Source organism: Antedon mediterranea, chromosome 10 (genome assembly GCF_964355755.1).
Source record: "Antedon mediterranea chromosome 10, ecAntMedi1.1, whole genome shotgun sequence".
Classification (NCBI taxonomy): Eukaryota; Metazoa; Echinodermata; class Crinoidea; order Comatulida; family Antedonidae; genus Antedon; species Antedon mediterranea.
The window spans coordinates 3072247-3092433 of record NC_092679.1 but is presented as its reverse complement, the minus strand read 5'-3'; the positions used below and the strand labels follow the sequence as shown (position 1 = coordinate 3092433).

At 35.2% G+C, this 20187-nt stretch overlaps 6 protein-coding genes across 8 annotated transcripts; 2 read left to right on the top strand and 4 right to left on the bottom strand.

The window, feature by feature from the left end:
- Positions 1 to 44: 44 nt before the first annotated feature.
- LOC140061047 (transmembrane protein 45B-like) lies at positions 45 to 1152 on the top strand. Its single transcript, XM_072107456.1, has one exon. The coding sequence runs from the start codon at positions 45 to 47 to the stop codon at positions 933 to 935; it is 891 nt and encodes a 296-aa protein (XP_071963557.1). The 3' UTR covers positions 936 to 1152.
- Positions 1153 to 3055: 1903 nt separating this feature from the next.
- Positions 3056 to 4174, top strand: LOC140060809 (transmembrane protein 45A-like). Its single transcript, XM_072107158.1, has one exon. It carries the CDS (start codon positions 3156 to 3158, stop codon positions 4059 to 4061), a length of 906 nt encoding a protein of 301 aa, XP_071963259.1. The 5' UTR covers positions 3056 to 3155; the 3' UTR covers positions 4062 to 4174.
- A 2135-nt stretch (positions 4175 to 6309) lies between these two features.
- Positions 6310 to 9017, bottom strand: LOC140060484 (uncharacterized). Of its 2 annotated transcripts, none has more exons than XM_072106720.1 (3): positions 8826 to 9017; positions 7664 to 8684; positions 6310 to 7559 (listed from the first exon to the last, which is right to left on the bottom strand). In XM_072106720.1, the coding sequence occupies exons 2-3, from the start codon at positions 7960 to 7962 to the stop codon at positions 6311 to 6313; spliced, it is 1548 nt and encodes a 515-aa protein (XP_071962821.1). In that variant the 5' UTR covers positions 7963 to 8684; positions 8826 to 9017; the 3' UTR covers position 6310. The 2 variants fall into 2 exon arrangements, with proteins under 2 accessions (XP_071962821.1, XP_071962822.1); XM_072106721.1 differs by having other exon boundaries at positions 7859 to 8684.
- Positions 8211 to 9116, bottom strand: LOC140060911 (arylsulfatase A-like). The gene is made up of 2 exons (XM_072107280.1): positions 8826 to 9116; positions 8211 to 8684 (listed from the first exon to the last, which is right to left on the bottom strand). The coding sequence occupies exons 1-2, from the start codon at positions 9114 to 9116 to the stop codon at positions 8211 to 8213; spliced, it is 765 nt and encodes a 254-aa protein (XP_071963381.1).
- A 206-nt stretch (positions 9117 to 9322) lies between these two features.
- LOC140061063 (arylsulfatase A-like) lies at positions 9323 to 10760 on the bottom strand. Its single transcript, XM_072107481.1, has 2 exons — positions 10518 to 10760; positions 9323 to 10052 (listed from the first exon to the last, which is right to left on the bottom strand). The coding sequence occupies exons 1-2, from the start codon at positions 10748 to 10750 to the stop codon at positions 9374 to 9376; spliced, it is 912 nt and encodes a 303-aa protein (XP_071963582.1). The 5' UTR covers positions 10751 to 10760; the 3' UTR covers positions 9323 to 9373.
- A 1404-nt stretch (positions 10761 to 12164) lies between these two features.
- LOC140060697 (molecular chaperone MKKS-like) lies at positions 12165 to 19978 on the bottom strand. 2 transcript variants are annotated; one of them, XM_072107012.1, is made up of 7 exons: positions 19907 to 19978; positions 19176 to 19382; positions 17872 to 18084; positions 16759 to 17752; positions 15929 to 16110; positions 15547 to 15657; positions 12165 to 13366 (listed from the first exon to the last, which is right to left on the bottom strand). In XM_072107012.1, the coding sequence occupies exons 4-7, from the start codon at positions 17744 to 17746 to the stop codon at positions 12902 to 12904; spliced, it is 1746 nt and encodes a 581-aa protein (XP_071963113.1). In that variant the 5' UTR covers positions 17747 to 17752; positions 17872 to 18084; positions 19176 to 19382; positions 19907 to 19978; the 3' UTR covers positions 12165 to 12901. The 2 variants fall into 2 exon arrangements, with proteins under 2 accessions (XP_071963113.1, XP_071963114.1); XM_072107013.1 differs by having other exon boundaries at positions 19845 to 19957.
- Positions 19979 to 20187: the final 209 nt, after the last annotated feature.

Sequence of the window (20187 nt, the reverse complement as noted above, 5' to 3'; positions counted from 1 at the left end):
TATTACTATGATTTGTTGTTTCTAACAGGAATTGATGTACTACAATGGGCAATTGGCTAGGCCACGTAGGCTCTGGGTTTTTCTTTCTAATCTGGGCATCTTGGTGGGTGCTCCAATTATCGTTCAACACCTTACGAAACAAGTATGAACGGGATGGAAGGGCTGGAGTACCGTCAAGACCTCTCAGGCTGTGTCGGCGTATACCACTTGAAGGTATCATAATTTGTCTGTGTACAGCATTTGGGTTCATAGCGGAAAATATGTACCCTTACACGCGCTGGAAGATGTTTGACGAGGAAGGAAACTTTATAGAGGCTAATGTATGGCAACATTGTACAATCTGGGTGGCATTCTGGATCTTTGGATTGGTTAAGATCCTGGCCGCGTGCTGCTGCGTCAATCTAAAACCATGGATACCAGTTTTCAGGACATTTTCTTTTTTCATTCAGAGTATCGTGTTTCTAAACCACTTAAAAGACCGCGATGTACTCAACACAAAACTGCATGTTTTATTGTTAATTGCTATCTTACTGTGTGTATTATTTTCGGGAATGGAGATATGGATGAAAAAGGACAAGTTCTTACCTTTTATGAGAATGTGGGCTACGTTTGTAAATGGTACTTGGTTGATTCAGGTTGGCTGCGCATTGTATCCGATACGAACCGGGCGATTCCAATGGAAACCAGACGACCAAAGTGTGAAATTCTTTACAATGATTTTCGCCTGGCATTGTATTGGAAATGTTATATCAGTGGTGATGTTGTATTTGATCGTGGCAATAGCAATGAAGTTCACCTTCGGACACAAGAGAGGATATTCTCAGCTCGAGATAGGGGAAGACAGTGATAATGAACAACGAAGTGACACTATGTATTTGGAACGTTTACAAGGCGGGAACAGATCACAAAATAACTGGTCGGACAATAGTTTATAACGTGATTAAAATAATAAAATATAATTCATATTCAATGTTATGGGTTTAACTTGTGTTTTGCAGGCCTATAGTAAGCCTATTAGTTCAAATAAATCGATACGATTAATGAAAAAATTTATGAATCCCGGGATTTGATTAGTATATTGTTAGATAAAACAGAAAGAAGGATGTTAACAAATGAACACAAATTAGTCTTATAATGTCATCTTTTATGTTAGTCGACCAGATACAGATAAACTTTATTCCATCCTTCACAGGAAATTCACAGCAGTACCCGTGAGCACCAGTTGGTGTTTCGATTTTTGCCTTATGAAACGCCATATGTATGCCAATATTAAGCGAATCGCCGTCTAGAATTCGCACTAAAACATACATTTCGTAAAGTTCTCTTTCAATTGATCACGTGATTTGAAATCCTTTTGGGCACAACGTATTTCGAACGGTGCATTGTGATATGGTAACAATAACTCGGATTGATTAATGAATATTCATTAATCCATGGATAGACTGGGATTTATTCAGAGAGGTGATATTAAGTCGGCTTATGTAAGATCTTTGGATTGCCTTCAATTGGTTCACAAACTATTTTAAAAAATGGCAAGTACGGTCAACGAAGAAACCAATCTTTAATTTATAACCAAACAAAATATAAGATTGCATAATAGAGAAAACCGAAAACTTCGTTCATTTCATCAAGTATAGGCTAAAAGGCCAATTTACACAGACAAGCGGTAACGGTAAGCGGAAAACCGCGTAGCTTGTCAGTCCCACGTAGAATCTCCACTGAGCGGAAACCGCCGTCCATTCCGCGTTGTGTGTAAATGTTCATAAGGATTAACATAGATATATTCTATATTTTTATTACCGTTACCGCTCGTCTGTGTAAATTGGCCATTAAGACGTCGCGGCGTCCATTCAATTTTATCCCATCGTGTGAATTTCAAAGATTTCCAAGTACACAAAATAATTTACAAAATAAAGCACACACAAGAACACGCTCACCAAATAAACACACATCTTAAATTTACTAACCAAACAAAATAATATACACTAATTCAACCGCAAGATAAGGTAGGCCTATATGTTTACTGAAAGAACCATTAACCACACTTAGAGATTACAAATTACAATTTGGATTGAGGAAAATCGACCATCCTAAACACAATTTTCTTAAAAAGTACTGAAATTAATAAATAGGTACACACTGGATTGAAATGTCGGAGTAATCAGATAAATTGCGTCGTGATTGGTCAAATTACTTGGCACGGTAGCTTCGGTCTTTGCGCTGCGTTCCGTCCAAGTTAGAACCAAGCTAAAGCAGTTGACCAATCACTACGCGGCTGTGGTCATAATTATCTGTCGAAGTTGTCATTGATCAACTCACTTGCGTTGCGCTTAGTGGCGTAACCGCTATGGGCGCTAACTAGCTAACCCCAGGGGGCCCCGGAGCTTATGGGGAAAAAACAAGCATTGAAATAATGTCGGGAAAAAAAGGCTAAAACGCCCGAGGCCTCCAGCTTAATCAGAGGGCCACTTACGGTTACTAAATCAGTTGCCTCAGGCCTCTGGGTTCCGCCTCTGGTTGCGCTTACGTTGTGTGGACACGGGGTGGGCAGAAGAGCTTCATTGCCATTCATTATACAACCATATCTATTTTTGACAGGCTTATAATTTAATACTAATAATATTATTATTATGATATTATATTATATTCGAGAAAAACCGTTTAAGCTATTCATGCATTTATTCGGTCAAAATCAACATTCCATACATGATTACATATAACAATGTTACAATACAGAAAGTTAAAACTTGAGACTCAAATTTAAAAAGAAGAAACAATCTTATAAACAATCTAAAACAATGCAAATGTCTAAAATGATGGTTAAAAAATGGCTTTAAAGACAGCAAGACAGAATACCGTTTAGTACCATAGTTAAAAAGTCATACAATGGGCATTGTCTTCTTAGCCACTGTATTGATCCGTTTCAATTGGGTCAAAAGTTACTCATCGAGTGTTAAGTACCAAATGCGATCTTTGGATAATACCATGGATTAATCCATGATAATACAAATAGATTCTTAGCTAGCTGACCTTGCATTTGCATTTCAAACGTGATCAACAACGCACATACGTCACAAGTATAGGCCTAAAAAAATACCATTTGATAATATGAATACACTATACACTAATTTACTTGCTTGTTTGTAGACGTCATAATGGGTGGATTTTTTGGGCATGCCGCTTCTGGTATTATGTTCATGGCGTTGTCGGTATGGTGGAATTTACAAAGAGTTTTCAATTCAACTTACCCAAGAATTGGTGGTGGTGGACGAAAAGGTAATAACAGATATTCTAAACTACATCTCCTTCTTCGACGACTGCCGGTTGAAGGGATTCTCGTGCTGGTCTTAGCGCTTAGTGGGCTTATAGGCGAACAAGTTTACAAAACATGGAGGTGGAGACTGTTCAACAAAGACGGTGTGTTTATATACTCAAGCATTTGGCAGCATTGTACTATGTGGGCCGGCTTTGCGATGTACGGAGCGGCAAAAATTGCCGTCGGAACCTGGTTTAAAGGTCAAGAAAGGTGGGCTAACGTTTTTCTAGCGTTTGCTTTTTTCATCGAATGCACGCTGTTTTCTTTCCATCTACACGGTCGATCAGCACTGAACATACGAATGCATGTTATACAGGTAATAATGGTGTTCCTCTGTTTGCTGTTTACGTTAGGAGAAATTTGGCTGCCGAAAGATGATGTGTTACCATGGTTACGTATATGGGCTACTTTTATCCAGGGATCTTGGATGTTGCAGATTGGCTGCACCCTCTATCATCCTCTTAGCGATTATTCGTGGGATGAAGATGACCACCTGAATGTGAAATTCTTCTCAATGATATTTGCTTGGCATTGTATGCTAGCAATTATCGTCATCATCGTACAGATAATTGCTATGAAGATTACACTGCGCTTTTCCGGAATGTCATACTCGTTCCCTTACTCTGGCTTGCACAACGAAGAAGAAGAACACAGCCTCACTACTGTACAAACCAAAGTTAGGTTCAATGATGACGACGAACTGCAAGATTACAGAGATGACGTATCAAGAAGTGAAGAAGAATAGAAACAGGGACATGACGTCACTTTATCAATATTAACAAAACGAGTCACAAACGATCGCAGATTGAAGACATTATTTATAGGAGAACATGAGGGGAACTTGTTTTAAAGCAATGTGCTAATTGATTCAAGAAGAAAAAACATTCAGGCTAAATGTTCAAAGCAAAAAAAAAAGAAACATCAAAAACGACAAAGAAGAGAGATTAATGATTAACATTAAGTAATGTGTTTAAATAAACAATAAGAATAGAAAAGAAGGACATAGTTAGTTAGGCGACCCACTAATAATTTGATATTCGATTATTACATATTGAATGAGATTGCGTGTGTTGATTGGATTTTCTTTATTTTATTAGTTGTGGCAACGTAAATATTTTTTTAATCTAATGTGGGTTTATCCCACTTTTATTTCCATATATTATGTTCCCCATCTATTTTTCATTTTCATTTACAATGTTTTAAAAAGTTTTGTATTAATTACTTAATTAAGTACTTTATTCCTTATTTTATATTATTTTGGCAACGTAATGATGACGTATTCATATCGTATTCTTCCAAGCAACACAAATTAAGTGTATTTACCGTAATGTTAGCATTTTAGTAGTTTCTTATTTCGACTGTGAAGTTGATTAATACCGTTCGTTACCACGCCCGTAGACTTTGTACGAATGTCATTATATCATTATTTAAATTGCATCTACTTATTAGTAAAATAGTAACTAACTTAGCAAACATGCCACGTTTAATGTGATAAATGCTTCAATAATGTTTGAATAACAAAATAAACTGCTATACTGATGAAACACTATAAAAGCTCAGTCTACCTGTCAAACTAGTTTCACAAAAAAAGTGTGATGTTCCCAAATAGGGTAGTGATATGCCCAAATATGGTAGTGATGTTCCCAAATAGGGTAGTGATATGCCCAAATATGGTAGTGATGTTCCCAAATAGGGTAGTGATAAGTGATATGACATCATCATGTCCATATATGAGAACATTTTTTTGTCACATAAAGTTTGATAGTGTAGACACTTACAAGGCCAAGTTTTGATTTTTGGTAGCAAAAAGTTTATCTCATTACGCTAACTCAAGTTATTTTATCTAGATACTGGTACTTCCGAATGTGTGGTGGATCAATGTATGGTATTTTGTATATCAAAATATCATTTTGAGTAAAGTTAGGTTTTATCGCTTCCAAAATAAAACAAATCAATTCTTTTAATACATTTGTTTTTTAGTTAAAATTATTTGCATTAAAAATAAGACTTAGTATGCATTATAGACACATTAGACCATAACAAACAAACAAACAAATGCCTACGTGACCGAATACACGTCGGTTTTGCACAATATTAAATGTTGGCCTAAAAATATTGATATTTAATAAAATATTAACCCATACAATTGTATGTTAATTTTCATTTGATTTTCACTTCATGCAAAGCTTTTAATTCGTTGATTAACATAATTATGTATACTAACTAACACTAACAGTCCTACACGTACATTTGCAAAGTAAATAATAGATGTTCGTCAATAAAAGTCATGTGCACGGTGTAATATGTATTTATACTTATTAACTCGTGGTAAAAGCACCAATCATACTTAACTGAATATCTAAACCTGATCTTAATGTTACGTGTTTAATGTCACATAATATTTATTCACTTTGACCAAAAATTAGATAGGAAAAAAATGTATTTACCTGAAAAAACTGTAATTTAAAGCAAAAATAGTCAAATTAACTGTAAGTTATTTTTTTTAAAATTGTGTTGGGTTTGTTACGGAACTTTATGAAAACTGCGAAATGACCTATTTTTAAGTCTTCTTCATATGTTAAATGATATTTAAATTCTAATCATTTCAGGTCAATAAAGATCGTGCAGTGAAATTCCCTTTAGCCTAAATGAATGAATGTTGAATACGCGAAAAAAGAGTTTAACGCTCTGTCTACACTATCAAAACTTTATGTGACAAAAAATGTGATGTGCCCATATGGACATGATAATGTCATATCACTACCATATTTGAGCATATATCACTACCATATTTTGTGCAAATCACACTTTCTTTTTGTCAAACTAGGCTGATAGTGTACACAGAGCGTCAAGATAAAACGTAGGTCTACACCTCACGACTACGTGAGGGTAGATAATGTGCGGAAATCATAAGGAATACAAAGAAAGAAGAAACAAATTAACAATGATAATAATGTTTTTCGAACATTTCTTTTATTTAGAAGTATACGGTATTCATTTTGCTTCGTCATTGTTTGATGATAGACATGTGACGTCATCAAACATTGACTGGCTAAATTGTGAAGATGGAATCACGTGACGACCTGTTGTGACAAGAGCAGGACTAGAGGCATTTGTTATTTGGTTTCGCAAGTACAATCCAGGCGTGAAGTGTCCAGAGCCGTAAAAACCATGTAACTGCGTGCCTCTCACGTGTTCATTGTGCGTTTCTGTTGTAAGACGTTGATCCTGTCCTTTTTCGATAAGTTGTTCCAACTCTCTGTTGCTATGACGTAGACAACATACTTCGTTAAGCAGACGACGATTTGTTTGTCGAAGTCTCTCCAATTCTAAACTCATCATTGACTTATCTTCTTGGAGTTTACAGCAATCTTGGTCGTGACGTTTCTGTTGACTCAACTCTCCATTTGTCGCAAGGTCATTTTTTGACCTTTTTAAAAGAACATCAATGTGTTCTCTAGCTTCATTTAATTCCACATCTTTAACCTGAATTATTTGTTCTTGTTTCCCAATTTCATCCAGTAATTCATGTACAAATTCCTCAGATTCTAAATTCTTTTTCTTTAACTCTGTTATTTCCTCTTGAACACTGACATCAATGAGATTCATCAAATTGACTTCGTCAGGGGTTGATGCACCATGTTTTACAAGCCTTTTGGTGATATCACTTATTTCTGTTGAAGGCATCGTGGAGGTATTCATATCACTTCGTTTAATCTTATCCCGTTTCCAAGAGTTACATATTGTTTGCCATAAAGACGGTGCTGTGCTATTTAAAGTTTGTGATTTACTAATTTTTTCTAAATCTTCTCTTAAATTACTAACTTCTGATTTAAGATTTTTAAACAATTCTAGGTCATTTTCTTCTTTATGGAATACATGACTTTCGAGACCGTCTTTTTGTCGATTTTCTTCAATAGCCTTCTCAACAGAGTTTTGCAACCGATTCGTCAGTCCTTTACTTATTTCACTGGAACGAATCGACTCCTCACAGAATATCTTCAATGTTTTCATCAATATTTCTCTCTGTTCAGATAGTTCTCCATTCATCATCAGAATATGCTGACTAGACTTCATTTTAACACACATGCTTCTCACGACGTTTTTAACCAGATCATCTAGAACTCTGACGTCATCCAGATAAAGATGTTGACTGTTTGCCAGCTTATGAGATTGTTTGAGTAAATATTTCATTTTTCGAAACAAGCTTTTAGTTGAAACTAACAATTGTGCTTTTGAGTTTCTACAGGAAATAAAGTATAAGAACAAAACATGACATTCAACAATTCATTCAGAATAATAAGTAATGTATTAATGTGTCCCTATTATACGACAATCGTTGTATACCTTTCTTCAATAAAGTCATCCTTCTTTGATCTGTTTTTTCTTGCTTGCATGGCAGAAGTATAAAATGACTGAAGTCGAGGATTTCTTTCAGAACCATTCGTCAACAGTACTCCAGACCTGTCAAGGTCTACTGGGACGCCATTTATTATGTACTTATTGTCCATGATTACTAAAACTATTTCAGAATTATCATACCCAGGACAGACTGTGATGTCAAAAGTTCCAAAATCGCGGCTATAAATTCCAAAATGATTTCTATTTACTGAATTACAATAGGCACTTGCTTTGTTGTCAGACATCGTGTCTAAAATGAATTGTTATTATGAACCAGACAGGTTTCCATGGCGAGGCACGCGCATTGTTAAGTTACCGCGTTTAAGGAGACTGGCACCATAAGACGCGGAGTGAAGTTCGCGCTCTCTCTGAAGTTGATATAATCGATTTATCGGAGAAGCGTGTCAAAAAAGGTTGCGTCTATTTCCACATCTTGTGGGATAGTGGCGCGCTATATATATTTCTATAATCTTACTACTAAAATACTGTTTCATTATCTTGTGAAATGATTTTGTGTTGTGCAGTCTGCGTATGGTAAAGATGGTAATGGTAAAAGATCGTCATTGTATAAAGAAGGACAGTCACAACAATCAACAGTGGGTTCTTCACATTCCTCATTGCAACACAGTTTTAAAGTTACATTCGACGGTCCAATAACACTTGTCCCAAATGTCACTCTACGAGACTCTTCCTCCATCAGTTTAGTCATAAGTTGCACTATGTCCTCAGAGTTACCGCTGATATCAAACCGTTCCTCGGGATCCAGTAACAAATCGTACAAAGCTGGCGGTGAAAATGCATCAACAGTGAAATTATCGGATCTACACATCTCATCGTTATCCAGTGCATCTGTGTACACAACTTTTTCCACAAAGAAATGTGCTTTGTACTGAGTGTTCCTCACTGCGTATGCTCCTATTTCTGGGTCTGTTACAACATTGTAATACAAGATCGACTTTCGTGGACTCTGAAAGAAAATATGCGTCACTAAACACCTTACATTTCTTATCAGTATGCCTCCTTATATAACTGATAACTGTTAATATTTTTCATCAGAAATAAATATGCGAGTAATCTCTAACCAACTGTAAATAACCATGGAACTAACCTCTTTTCCATTTAATAAGACGTCTGTGACATCATACCCATCCAGGATGACATCAAAATCTTCAGCAGAAGAACCACTTAACCGCCTAAGAGTCGGCCATATATCTAGATGACTCAGCAATTCTCTAGACACACCCGGTTGGATGTGACCAGGCCAGTGCGCAATGGTCGGTACTCGCGACCCGCCGTCAAAAGTAGTATACTTTCCACATCGCATTGCTCCAGAAAATCCACCGAGTGTATGGCTTCCTCTATCAGGTCTACACAATTGCAAAGGAAATTTTAAGAACATTTTAATTTTATGAGCACTTTATGCAGCATAAATCTTGGTTCCCACTATAGGAATGCAACACAAGGACGTAAGCGCATTTTCATGCTTGTTTCACACTACAGACGCAACACAAGGACGTAACGTAAGTAATTCGATCAATCACAAGCGATTTGTTATTCGAACTGTCGCTTGTCATTGGTCAACTCGCTTGCATCGTCTACGTCCTTGCGTTGCACCTCAACTGAGAATCATCTTTTTTAATTGTATCTTCTTATTCATTATAGGCATATCATTATTTTATTAACGTACCCATTATCAGATGTGAATAATATTAACGTATTTTCTATTATGTTGTTTATTCTTAACTCGTCCATTATTTCTCCTAGTTCCCAATCCAGCTCTGCCAGTGCATCGGTGTATTGTCCGCCCAGTGTTGCGTCCTCATTGTGTCTGTTAGCAAACTGCGGGGTATGTGGATGGTGAGTGGAATAGTACATAAAGAAAGGGCTTCCTTCGCAGACGAATTCCCGTATCCAGCTTCTAGCGGCTCTAGTCTGTCGTTCAGCTAAAGATGTCAAATTAATCGGCTGCTCAATAATATCTTCTTCTAATAACAATGGACAAGTCACAGCATTAGAATTATTATACACGTTAGGGTTCACACATTCTACGTCTGGATAAAAACATGCAGCACATACGCATCCCTCATGACTGTATGGCATTCCAAAATAATGGTGGAAGCCTTGGTTTGTAGGCAGGTATTTCTTATTAAGCCCAACACCAAGGTGCCATTTGCCGACAATAGCTGATTTGTAACCCTGTTGGGCTAGCATTTCTGGAATAAGCGTTTCGTTAAGAGGAAGACCATACACGGACTTGGGTGCAAACACGAGTTGCCCGTCGTCTGGAGTCCAGACTCCACTACGAACAGGATAGCGCCCCGTTAGTAACGCTGCCCTGAAAAAAAAAATCAACACGTAATGGATATGTTATACTACTTTGACACCTCCCTGTGACACACCCACGGAGATCCGCACCAAACTTCATCAAGATTGGTCCTTAAGCTTGGTTCCCACTAGAACGCAACGCAGCGACGTATCGACGCAAAGTGTTGTATTGCGTAATCACAAGTGGGAACCGATGACGCAATGAGTGCTGCAAACATCGCAGGTTTGATTTCACGCAGGCGGGGAAAAACATTATTTGAAGGGCATTTTCTTACGTTGCGTAGGTTGCGTCGCTAGTGTGGGAACCATGGCTTTAGGCCTATTGTAGTTAATACTGGATTGCTATTGCGTACCTTAAGTTACGTGGCTACGTAGGTCTAACCCTTGGCCTATTAGGCCTACTACTACTAAATATTATTGTATACTCGTTATATTGTATTCACGGAATATTCTCTATAATTATAACTTCTCTAACCTTGCGGGGCTGCAGATTGCTGAGGCACTGTACATCTGTGTCAGCTTTAGGCCTCCTGCTTCGAGAGCGTCTACGTGTGGCGTACGCGATAACGGGTTTCCAAAACTCTGCAGATCAGCATAGCCCATGTCATCAGCCAGGAAGACTATGATGTTAGGTTTATTAGTATAGCTTTTTACACGAGTCCACAATATCACGTGGAAGATGATCCACCAATTGAGTAAGGAAGTCATTGTATATGATGCCGAAAGCTATACAGAAAATAAGATTTATTTGTTAAAATGTATTTAACATCTTTAGGCCTATACAGGATTACACAATCAGGTAAAACAAAATAAGTTTTTGCATTGTGGTCCTGGCTTAAATACAAAGTAAAGGGGTGCGGCGGGGTGGGATGAAGAAGAAAAAAGAATGTTAGTTTTGTGAACAAAAATGAGATCCATATATCTAGATATGCATAACAATGTTTTAACATATTCAAGATTTTATTTATTGAGCATTATTAAAACCAGGTGATAATATCTACCCGCATAGTGAGTGAAATTACAATTTCGTAATTTCTCTCTTCTCTGAATAATATATCTACCAGAGGATCTTGAATTCTATGCGTTGTTTAACCGGCAGCCAGTGTAATGAAACAAGATCTGAGAGCTGCTTGGATCGTACTTACGTTTTTTTAGAATGAGTGGTGGAGCAACAGTACGTTGAAATTAAATACACAATTGCTTGCTCCTGGCAAGATGTGCTTGATGCCGAATAAAGGCCTATGAACATAAGGGTTTATTAACATGAAAACTAATAATTGTCAATAACCAATAACATTATAACAACTGTGGGACAATCGATTGTATAATATTGTTGTTGGTAAATCTATTTGTTGTCCCGTAATTTGGATTTTCAAATTTACAACATTTATCAATCTAGAAATATTATATAAAAATAGAAGATTCAATTTCTCTTTTTAAACAAAATAATGTCAACAAACAGTAGAAGATACATATTAATTGTGGTAACTTTAAAATGAAATAATACTTACGTGATCACAAAACAAAAAAACGTCCCATCTATAATTGTTAATTTCTCTGCAAATGCTGCTCTCGGTAGAGCGATGGTATAGCCCTATTCGTGGTAGTTAGCGGCTGTATAATCTTTCTATGCACACAGCAAAGCAATATTCATTTATAATACCTAATTTAAAAGCAATAATCTACTTATACTTATAAAACTACCATCAAGTATACGAATGTATGCAGGTATAGGCCTAATTAGATTTAAAATATTCACAAAGCAGTTCAAAAGCAAAGGCCAAAACAACAAAACAATGAATATATATATAAATATCGACCTGCATAATTAGTATAAAGTAAATACTGTATAGTTATGCTGTTAAAACAACAATCGCTGTTGTGATACACTAGTTTCTACCAATAGATGATCTATGCCGAATTCGAAACGCGTCTATCGAGTCGAAAGCTCGTTCTCAGTACTTAAGTATTTATACATCTTTCCGGTTTTTATACACCCCCACCTCACCTTATTTGAAATTCCTGGATCCAACCATATACCTTCTCACAACTACCTCTCTGTATTTCCTTTTCAACAGACAAATTTATAAATGAAAGACAGTCATTTTATTTTAATAACATTTTAATTCTTTATCAATCTATTTTTCATTTCAGTATAATTATATTCTAGCTTTTTAATATGTATTGATACCATTATGAGCGACATCATACACGAAACAAACCTGACTGTGTTTAAAGATGTATTGTCCCTTGAAACACAAAAAATGAAGGTCAAAATATTCTAAATTTAAATTGGCCATATCAAAGTAATATTAAAGTTATTCACTTTAAGTCGAAATTTCGAGCCAAAAACAACAAGTTTATGTAATTAACAGGTAAATTAGTTTGATTACATTTCGTCTGGAAAATCGTCGCGGCGAAAGTAAACAAAGATTTCAAAGTACGAGTATGCATTAAGCATGATGCCCTTAGGATTGTTTACAACTCGTCACGGTTGAGAAGGTGTTTTCACACAGGAAGTTTATGATTATGCATACAGAGTAGCCAAACAAGCGCGTTGCATTATGAGATATGTTTTGACCAAAAAATGTCACTGGAAGTCAAAGTCTGTATTTCAGTCAAATGATTTTTTTTTCTACAAATTTTTGGGGAAAGTTAATAACTATTATGATACTTCAAAATGACTTTTTGAAATCTTTTTTTATATTTTTTGGGAATCAAAGGGACAATACATCTTTAAATTGCTGGATATTTTAATGTACTCTTGAAACCATGTGTAATTATCGGGATGACTTTTTTTGTTCTCATAGATTGTGAAACATAACACAATTCCTTTCTTTGCCAACTATGATCACATTTTCATTCAGAAATAGAAAAAGCATGATTTATACGAAGAATAAGGTTGCCAGTTTCAACGGCAATATTCAGCCCATTCATTTTTATATCATATTGATCAATGACTGCATCTTTGTTGAGCTTTAAAACAATGGTTTTGGTGTCAAAACTAGTTTTGATTTCCCCCCTTACCTCACTAGTTTCACTAAACAGTTCCATATTGGTATTTTTTAATTCCACAGTTTTCTGTGAACTATCAAATGTACACAGTCCACAGTTACAAACTCTATCAACGATCCAATCAGAATCTAGTTTATGTTGATCAGGAACTATCCACAGATGTGATTGGCCGATGTTGGTGACGGGGTAACCATTTTGGTTACTAATAGCAACGGTTTGAAGAGCCACGATAAAATTCTTAGCTGTCAGTTTAAACTGGTAGATAGAACAACCAATATTTGAACATAGTGCATTTTCAACATTCAACACCTTTGACAAAAAAAAAAACAAGACACTATGCATAAATTTACTCTATATTTTTACAAATTAATTAATTTACAATTAATTAATATTTTTTTGTAAACACAAAATAAAGTATGCTTCTCAGTGGTTTCAACTCTCTAAAGCTCTGTCTACACTATTAAATTAGTTTGGAAAAAAAGTGTGGTGTGCCCAAATATCATGTCCATATATGGGCACATTATTATTATTATTATTATTATTACTTGTATAGCGCACATTTATACAACATTTAATTATAATCAGCGGCGCTTCACATCAATTAGTATCGTAACATTGTTTGAAATATAGTGCTTTTAAATGTTTTTTAAACTGATTATAGTCGTCTAAGTGTTTAATGTGACTTGGTAATCTGTTCCAAATTTTGGGTCCTGCTACGGCGAACGAACGGTCAGCAAATGTCTTTCGTTTAGTTCGTGGGATTGTCAGGTTATAATTGCTGGTGCTTGAACGAGTACTACGAGAAACATTCCGCACAGTAAGAATATCTCTCAGGTAACTTGGAGCGGAACCTTTAAGCGAACGCCATACAAGATACGCTATTTTGAATTGACATCTATTAGACATCGGAAGCCAGTGCAAGGATCGCATGGCGTTAGTTGCACTGTCATACCGACCTTTCCTGACAATTATTTTCGCAGCTTGGTGCAGTAACCTCTTCATTGGAGCAAGGGTATTAGCAGGTAGACCATAATACAATGCATTGGCGTAATCAATATGTGACAGCACGAGCGATTGAACTAGTTGTTGGCAAAGGTCCTTGGACCTTTTTTTGTCACATAAAGATTGATAGTGTAGACAGCTTTAGATTTAAATAATGTATTAATTATGATGCCCACGGAAATATCTTATGGAAAACAAAATTTTTACCTTCTATTATTTATGCTTGCTCTGTTTGGACTGGAGGGTCCAATTTAGATATCGATAGACTGGAACGGCTTCAAATGCAGATGGCACGATATATTCTAAAAGCACCAGCGTATACACCTAAAGTGGCCTTATATGGAGATTTAGGATGGATACCCTTAACCGTATCTCATAACATATTACAACTAAAATTCTTTGAACGTTTAGTCGGGTTAAATGAGAAACGATGGCCCAACCTATTGTACAAGACTATGCTTAATTACAACACAAAAGAATTACGGTTTAAATTCCTTAGTTGTGTACGAACCACTTTCTGTAGATTTGAATGCATGCATATTTTTAACAATGTTATTAAAAATCGCACTATGGAAAATTGGTTTAATTTACTGAAACAAAATATTTTAGATAATGTAAATAATCAATGGTCAGAGGACCTCGCATCTAAATCGTCGCTATCTTCTTATGCAAAGTTAAAATCAAAGCCGGATCTTGAAAAGTTTTTACTTGATAAAACAAATTTTAATGGTACTCGTTTTAAATTTCAAGCCCGTTCCAATACTCTACCTTTAAATTTTAAATTAAGTAAATGGACCATGGAGAATGATGGTCTCTGTTCATTATGTAACTCTGGAAATATAGAGGACATATCTCACTTTTTATTTAGCTGTGATGCATTACAATGTGTAAGAGCAGAACAGTTAAATATAATTAAACAAGACGAGTTAGATGTTTGGGAAACATTCTGCACCAGTAACAATGACGAAAAATGTTATATGTTCTGGGAAGGATACACTTCCCATTAGTAATAATGTTTTATTGTGTCTTGACAAATTTTGTACAGTATACCTAACAAGATCAGGGAAAATACGAAACAATCTTATACAACTCGCAAATAGCATGTAATGTTTTTGTTTTGTTGCGGTATAGACATCTTTTTATTTCGAGTTTTTAATATTACTATTTTTAAATTTTGGTACAAAATTTGTCAGTTATAACTGTACTATATAAAAATTGTTTGTATTTCTTTTCTTTTTAACTCATTGTATATTGTAAAGTGACGTACGACTACGATAGCGATCGAGTCGGCGCTTGAATAGTTTTATTTGTATCTGAGTATCTCACTTAAGTGAAATACTTTATATTTCACTTAAGTAAAATACTTAGTATCTCACTTAAGTGAAATATTTAGTATCTCACTTAAGTGAAATACTAAGTATCTCACTTTAAAGTGTAATTGGATTTCCCTGTTTAAACCCCATTCACACCTTACATCATACACTTACTTTCTGTTTCAAATAAGCAGTAAGCAACGCTTCAAAGCACCCGGCACCAGGTAAAACGACTGGATTTACAAGCAGGCTTCGCAAGACATTTTGCGCAACCATACAAACACTCTAAAAGGGTGAAAATAAAAAATAGAGAAGAATTAGTTTACACCTCTAAAGTCTAAAGGTCTGTCTACACTATCAAACTCTATGCGAAAAAAATATGATATGCCCATATATGGACATGATGTTGTCATATCACTACCATATTTGGACACATCACACTTTTTTTGTCAAACTAGTGTAAACAGAGGTTAAAACAGATAAAAATACAAATAATAAATATTAATCAAAAAATATGTAAATATTTGTAACTGACATAAGATTGGCTTATTGTTACCTTTATTTCAGTCAATGTTTCTTGAAGTATACTACACAAAATCAATGTACACACCGGAGTAGCAGTATTCACAAAATGGTAATAGCTTTTCTTGAAATAACTTGCTCTTTCAAGCTTCTCCAGTCTTCCATACATACCCTCCATTCGGTCGGACCAATGCAAGCTAGAAATACACTGTGCACCTTTTAAACAAAATAATTTATTAAAATTTATTTTTGAATTTCAGCATGATACAGAATTATTGGGCTATCCTTGGTGAATAAAAATGAAAAAAAGAAAAAATAACAACACGTTTTAGGACCATACAACTGAGCATGCTCAGAAACATAAGAGCATTTGCAGAATGTTTGTTAAACTTAATAATAGTTGCATAGCGGATCATGAAAATACTTTTTTTTAAAATCAATAAAACAAAACTTTATAGCTTGTGAGTCTAATGGGTTTTTATTTGCATTAAACATTCACAATATAAATGTGAGTGAGTGGCCGAGCGGTTAAGACAGTGGAACCGTAATTACGTAGCCATTACATCGGCAGGGGTTCGAGGCTCACTCACTCCATGGTTCTGGTGGTAGAACGAGTCTTCTCGGATAAGGCCTATAAACCGTAGGCCCAGTGTACACACATAGCTCATGTGCACTTTAAAAAACCTAGTACATCTTTTGAGACGAGTAGGGGGTGACCCCGGTGTATTAGTACATCACAGCCACTGATCACCAACTGGGCCCCCTGGGAGACCAGTCTTTGACTGAAGAGGTTACCCAGTATAAATATATATTTCAATTCAATTCAAAATCTAGTTTAAAGAAATATTAAAGTATAAAAGTCACCTGTAAGAGTCTCAATGGCGCCAATATTAACAACAGACAGACGGTCAATTACTAATATTCTATTCTTTGTAAGAAACTTCTTAAGGCTTGGGTGAATCACTTTTTGACAGGCTAAAACATCAACGGAATCTTCAATCAGTTTGTTTGCAATGTCAAAGAGCTTTTGAGTAACAACATCCATTGGGGATAACCCTTCTGTAACCTCGTAAACGGTGTTCACAAAATCGTCAGTATCTCCTGCTAAAGAGATTTTGAAGAGGGCAATCTTTAAAGAACCAGAATGAAAACTCTCTTCTGGTGGAAGGAAGTCCTCTTGAAGGTCATTTGGAAGCTGAAACAACACACCATCAACAATCTGTGAGTTCGCTGTATCGTAACCTCCGACCTCGATATATTGGACAAATTGATCCATGAGTTTATGAGAGTCAGCAGGTGGCAGAGTTTTTAAGAAAGCTTGTATGATCAAACTCGAAATTTGCAAGATGTCTGTCTGAGAAAATGAGCAAGCTGGCTTGGTTGATATGACTGATCGAACCACTGCCATCATCTGGTCCATACTGCTGATGTCAACAGGAATCTTGCAGATACTCATAAATTCTTTGCACCAACTTAATAGTATGCTGTTAACGTCACAGCATAATATCCGTGGAAGATCAGTAAAACAAGAAAGAGAAATGAGTTCCGAAGCAAACAGCGCAACAAAGAGTCCTCCGTCGCTGAATAATCGCAGGTGCTCAGTAACAGCAGTCACCAGCAATCTCAGAAATGCTCTTTTAATTGGTAGATTCCTTAAGAGGTTGTAAGAGCTGGATGTTAAGGTTACCTGGCCACCACTATGATGCTGGACAGTCTTGAGATGGCCATTAGGCCCATAGCAAGATTTGATAAGATTTCTAAATGTTTGGAGTGCCAACCAATTATCTTCATTATTCAAAACGGATGATTCAAAATTTGATGAGAAGCTTTTTGAGATGTTTGATTTATTCATAATTATCTGAAAATAAAAGTTACATATACACTTTAATCACACATTTATGTGTAAATTTCATATTTTTAGTAAAATTCTCCAACTCTATACTTAGATTAAAAATAAAAATAGAATTATAAATATACCTATTCTTTGGTTTCTTGTTTCTCTTCGTATGACCTGCTGTATGCTCCATAATTGACAGATGATGTCCAACGCTTTTCAGGTGAAAATGCAGATTTAAATAATGTATATGCGCCAAGATGAAAGACCACTAAGCCAATGCCAACTGACACGTACTTGTTATGTTTGACCCAATTTACAATACCCATTTTACAAAAAAAAGCAACTCAACTTTTCTGAAATTTAAGGAATAAAAACGTTCAAATAATGATCACAAATACCAAGTGAAGGAAAACTAAATCTGCCAAAAAAAACCCAATACATTCCATGGACTAATATAGTAATTCATTCTTTCAAACCACAACATAATCATATCTCTTGCAGTTCAATGAAAGGTTCAAAGTTCAACAATCAGCAATAATTTCAATACAAATTTTTGGCTGACATACCCAATACATTACATCCACTAAAAATAATACATTCTACATTCAAACAACATCATAATCATAATCTCTTGCAGTTCAATGAAAAGTTCAAAGTTCATCAACAGCAATACCAAGCTCCTCACTCACTCGCTTAACACACTCCTAAACTGCCCTTGAGGCAAATTAAATTTAAATTTAATTTAAATTTGGCAAACTTCTACACACCGAAATACAAACAGCACACCTACAGCATCCCTGAATGTATTGAGGAGTGCAATTTGTAGCACACCTATAATTTTCAAAAGACAAGGCCTGCAATACTGTAATTTCAATAAATATTTTGGGCTGATGTCTAGTTGTATTTTAGCCCGTATTTTGTATTTTTAAAGTAACTGTAAAGTAGTTTTTAATTTTTTTTGTTTTTTTCACATTTTTATTTTAATATAGAGTTTAAGTAGTACAGAATCTGTTTCAAAGGTTTAGCCTCATTCCATGGTTATTATTTATTAATGAACAAATAAATATAGAGTATAATAAACATCATAATTAATTAACAACAGCTTAAAGATATATTGTTTCCCTAAAAAAATATTTTTTTAATTTTGTTGAATATGCCATTTTAATGTCACATAATAATTATTCACTTTGAAAAAAAAAAAAAAATTTTCCCTGAAAAAATATACCTAAATTGTGTATCAGACAATGGTTTTTGTCTAATAGTAAAATTAACATTAACAATTTCTTTTGTCTTTTTATAAAATTGAAATAAGAAGTGAATAACTTTATTAAAAAAAATGCAAAATGGGCTAATCAAAATCTAATTTTATTAATCTTTATTTTTCATGTTTTTGGGCGATAATACATCTTTAATTTTAAAGTCAACAACAAATATGCATACATACTACGTATGGTTTGTTATTTGTCACTTTTTACTGTTAGTTGATTTATAATCTGCCGTGACGATTCCTGCTTCTCTTTTTTTATTGTTGAATGTTGAGTTGTTCGCTAGTGAGTACCAACCAAGGTGCACAATCGCCAATCCAGTTATAATTGCAAATGAAACTTTATACTTCTGGACGAATGACATTCTTTCTCTAGGCTTCCAGCATCTAGATTAGGAAAAAAAATGTATTGAAAATATATTTGAATTTTAGAAATAGAGTATCTGGGCCCTTTATTTTTATACTAGATAGGCCCATTGCATTATTTATATCATCATTAATTTTTCTCTCATCACTCGTAGAAATAGAAATATGGACCAAGTTAACCCGGCCTGGCCCTACTCTAGAATTATATTTTATTTATATGTAGGCTGAGCTGAGGTCTAGCTAGCCTAGTGTAGATTGGCCTTACCTACTATGTAGCCTAGCCTGGCTAGAGCCTAGTGTGTAGTTGTAGAAGAGGATAAACTACTGTAGTGTAGAGAGGCCATATCATGCCAGGCCCATAGTCCTATTAGAATATAGTACCTAGGCTACCTACTAGCTAGGTTAGGGCCTAGCTAGCCTAGGCCTAGCAAATTATTTATTATCTACCGAAACTATTGTACTAAAAACAAATGTGCGTATTACACCGTATAGTCCTGGTTCTAATAATTCAATAGTTCAATAAAGCAGTTATATTTATTATTTACGGATTAAGTATATCGTTGTTTTCTTCGTAGTTTATCAGATTATTTTTGTCGCATGTCACTCTAACTTTTTATTTCTTCCTTGTAAAAAAAAACTCAACTATTATAAATAAAGAGGGCGTTATCAGAATTAAAATTATGTTGCGAGAAAACTTTGTACATTAGTTTTGATTGGATAGTTCAATTGTTTATCCCTTTGAACCACCAATCATATTATACGACACACAGCTGATGTACGAATTTCTCGAGTTACGTGGATGTGTTGCGTGTGACTGTATGTGTGA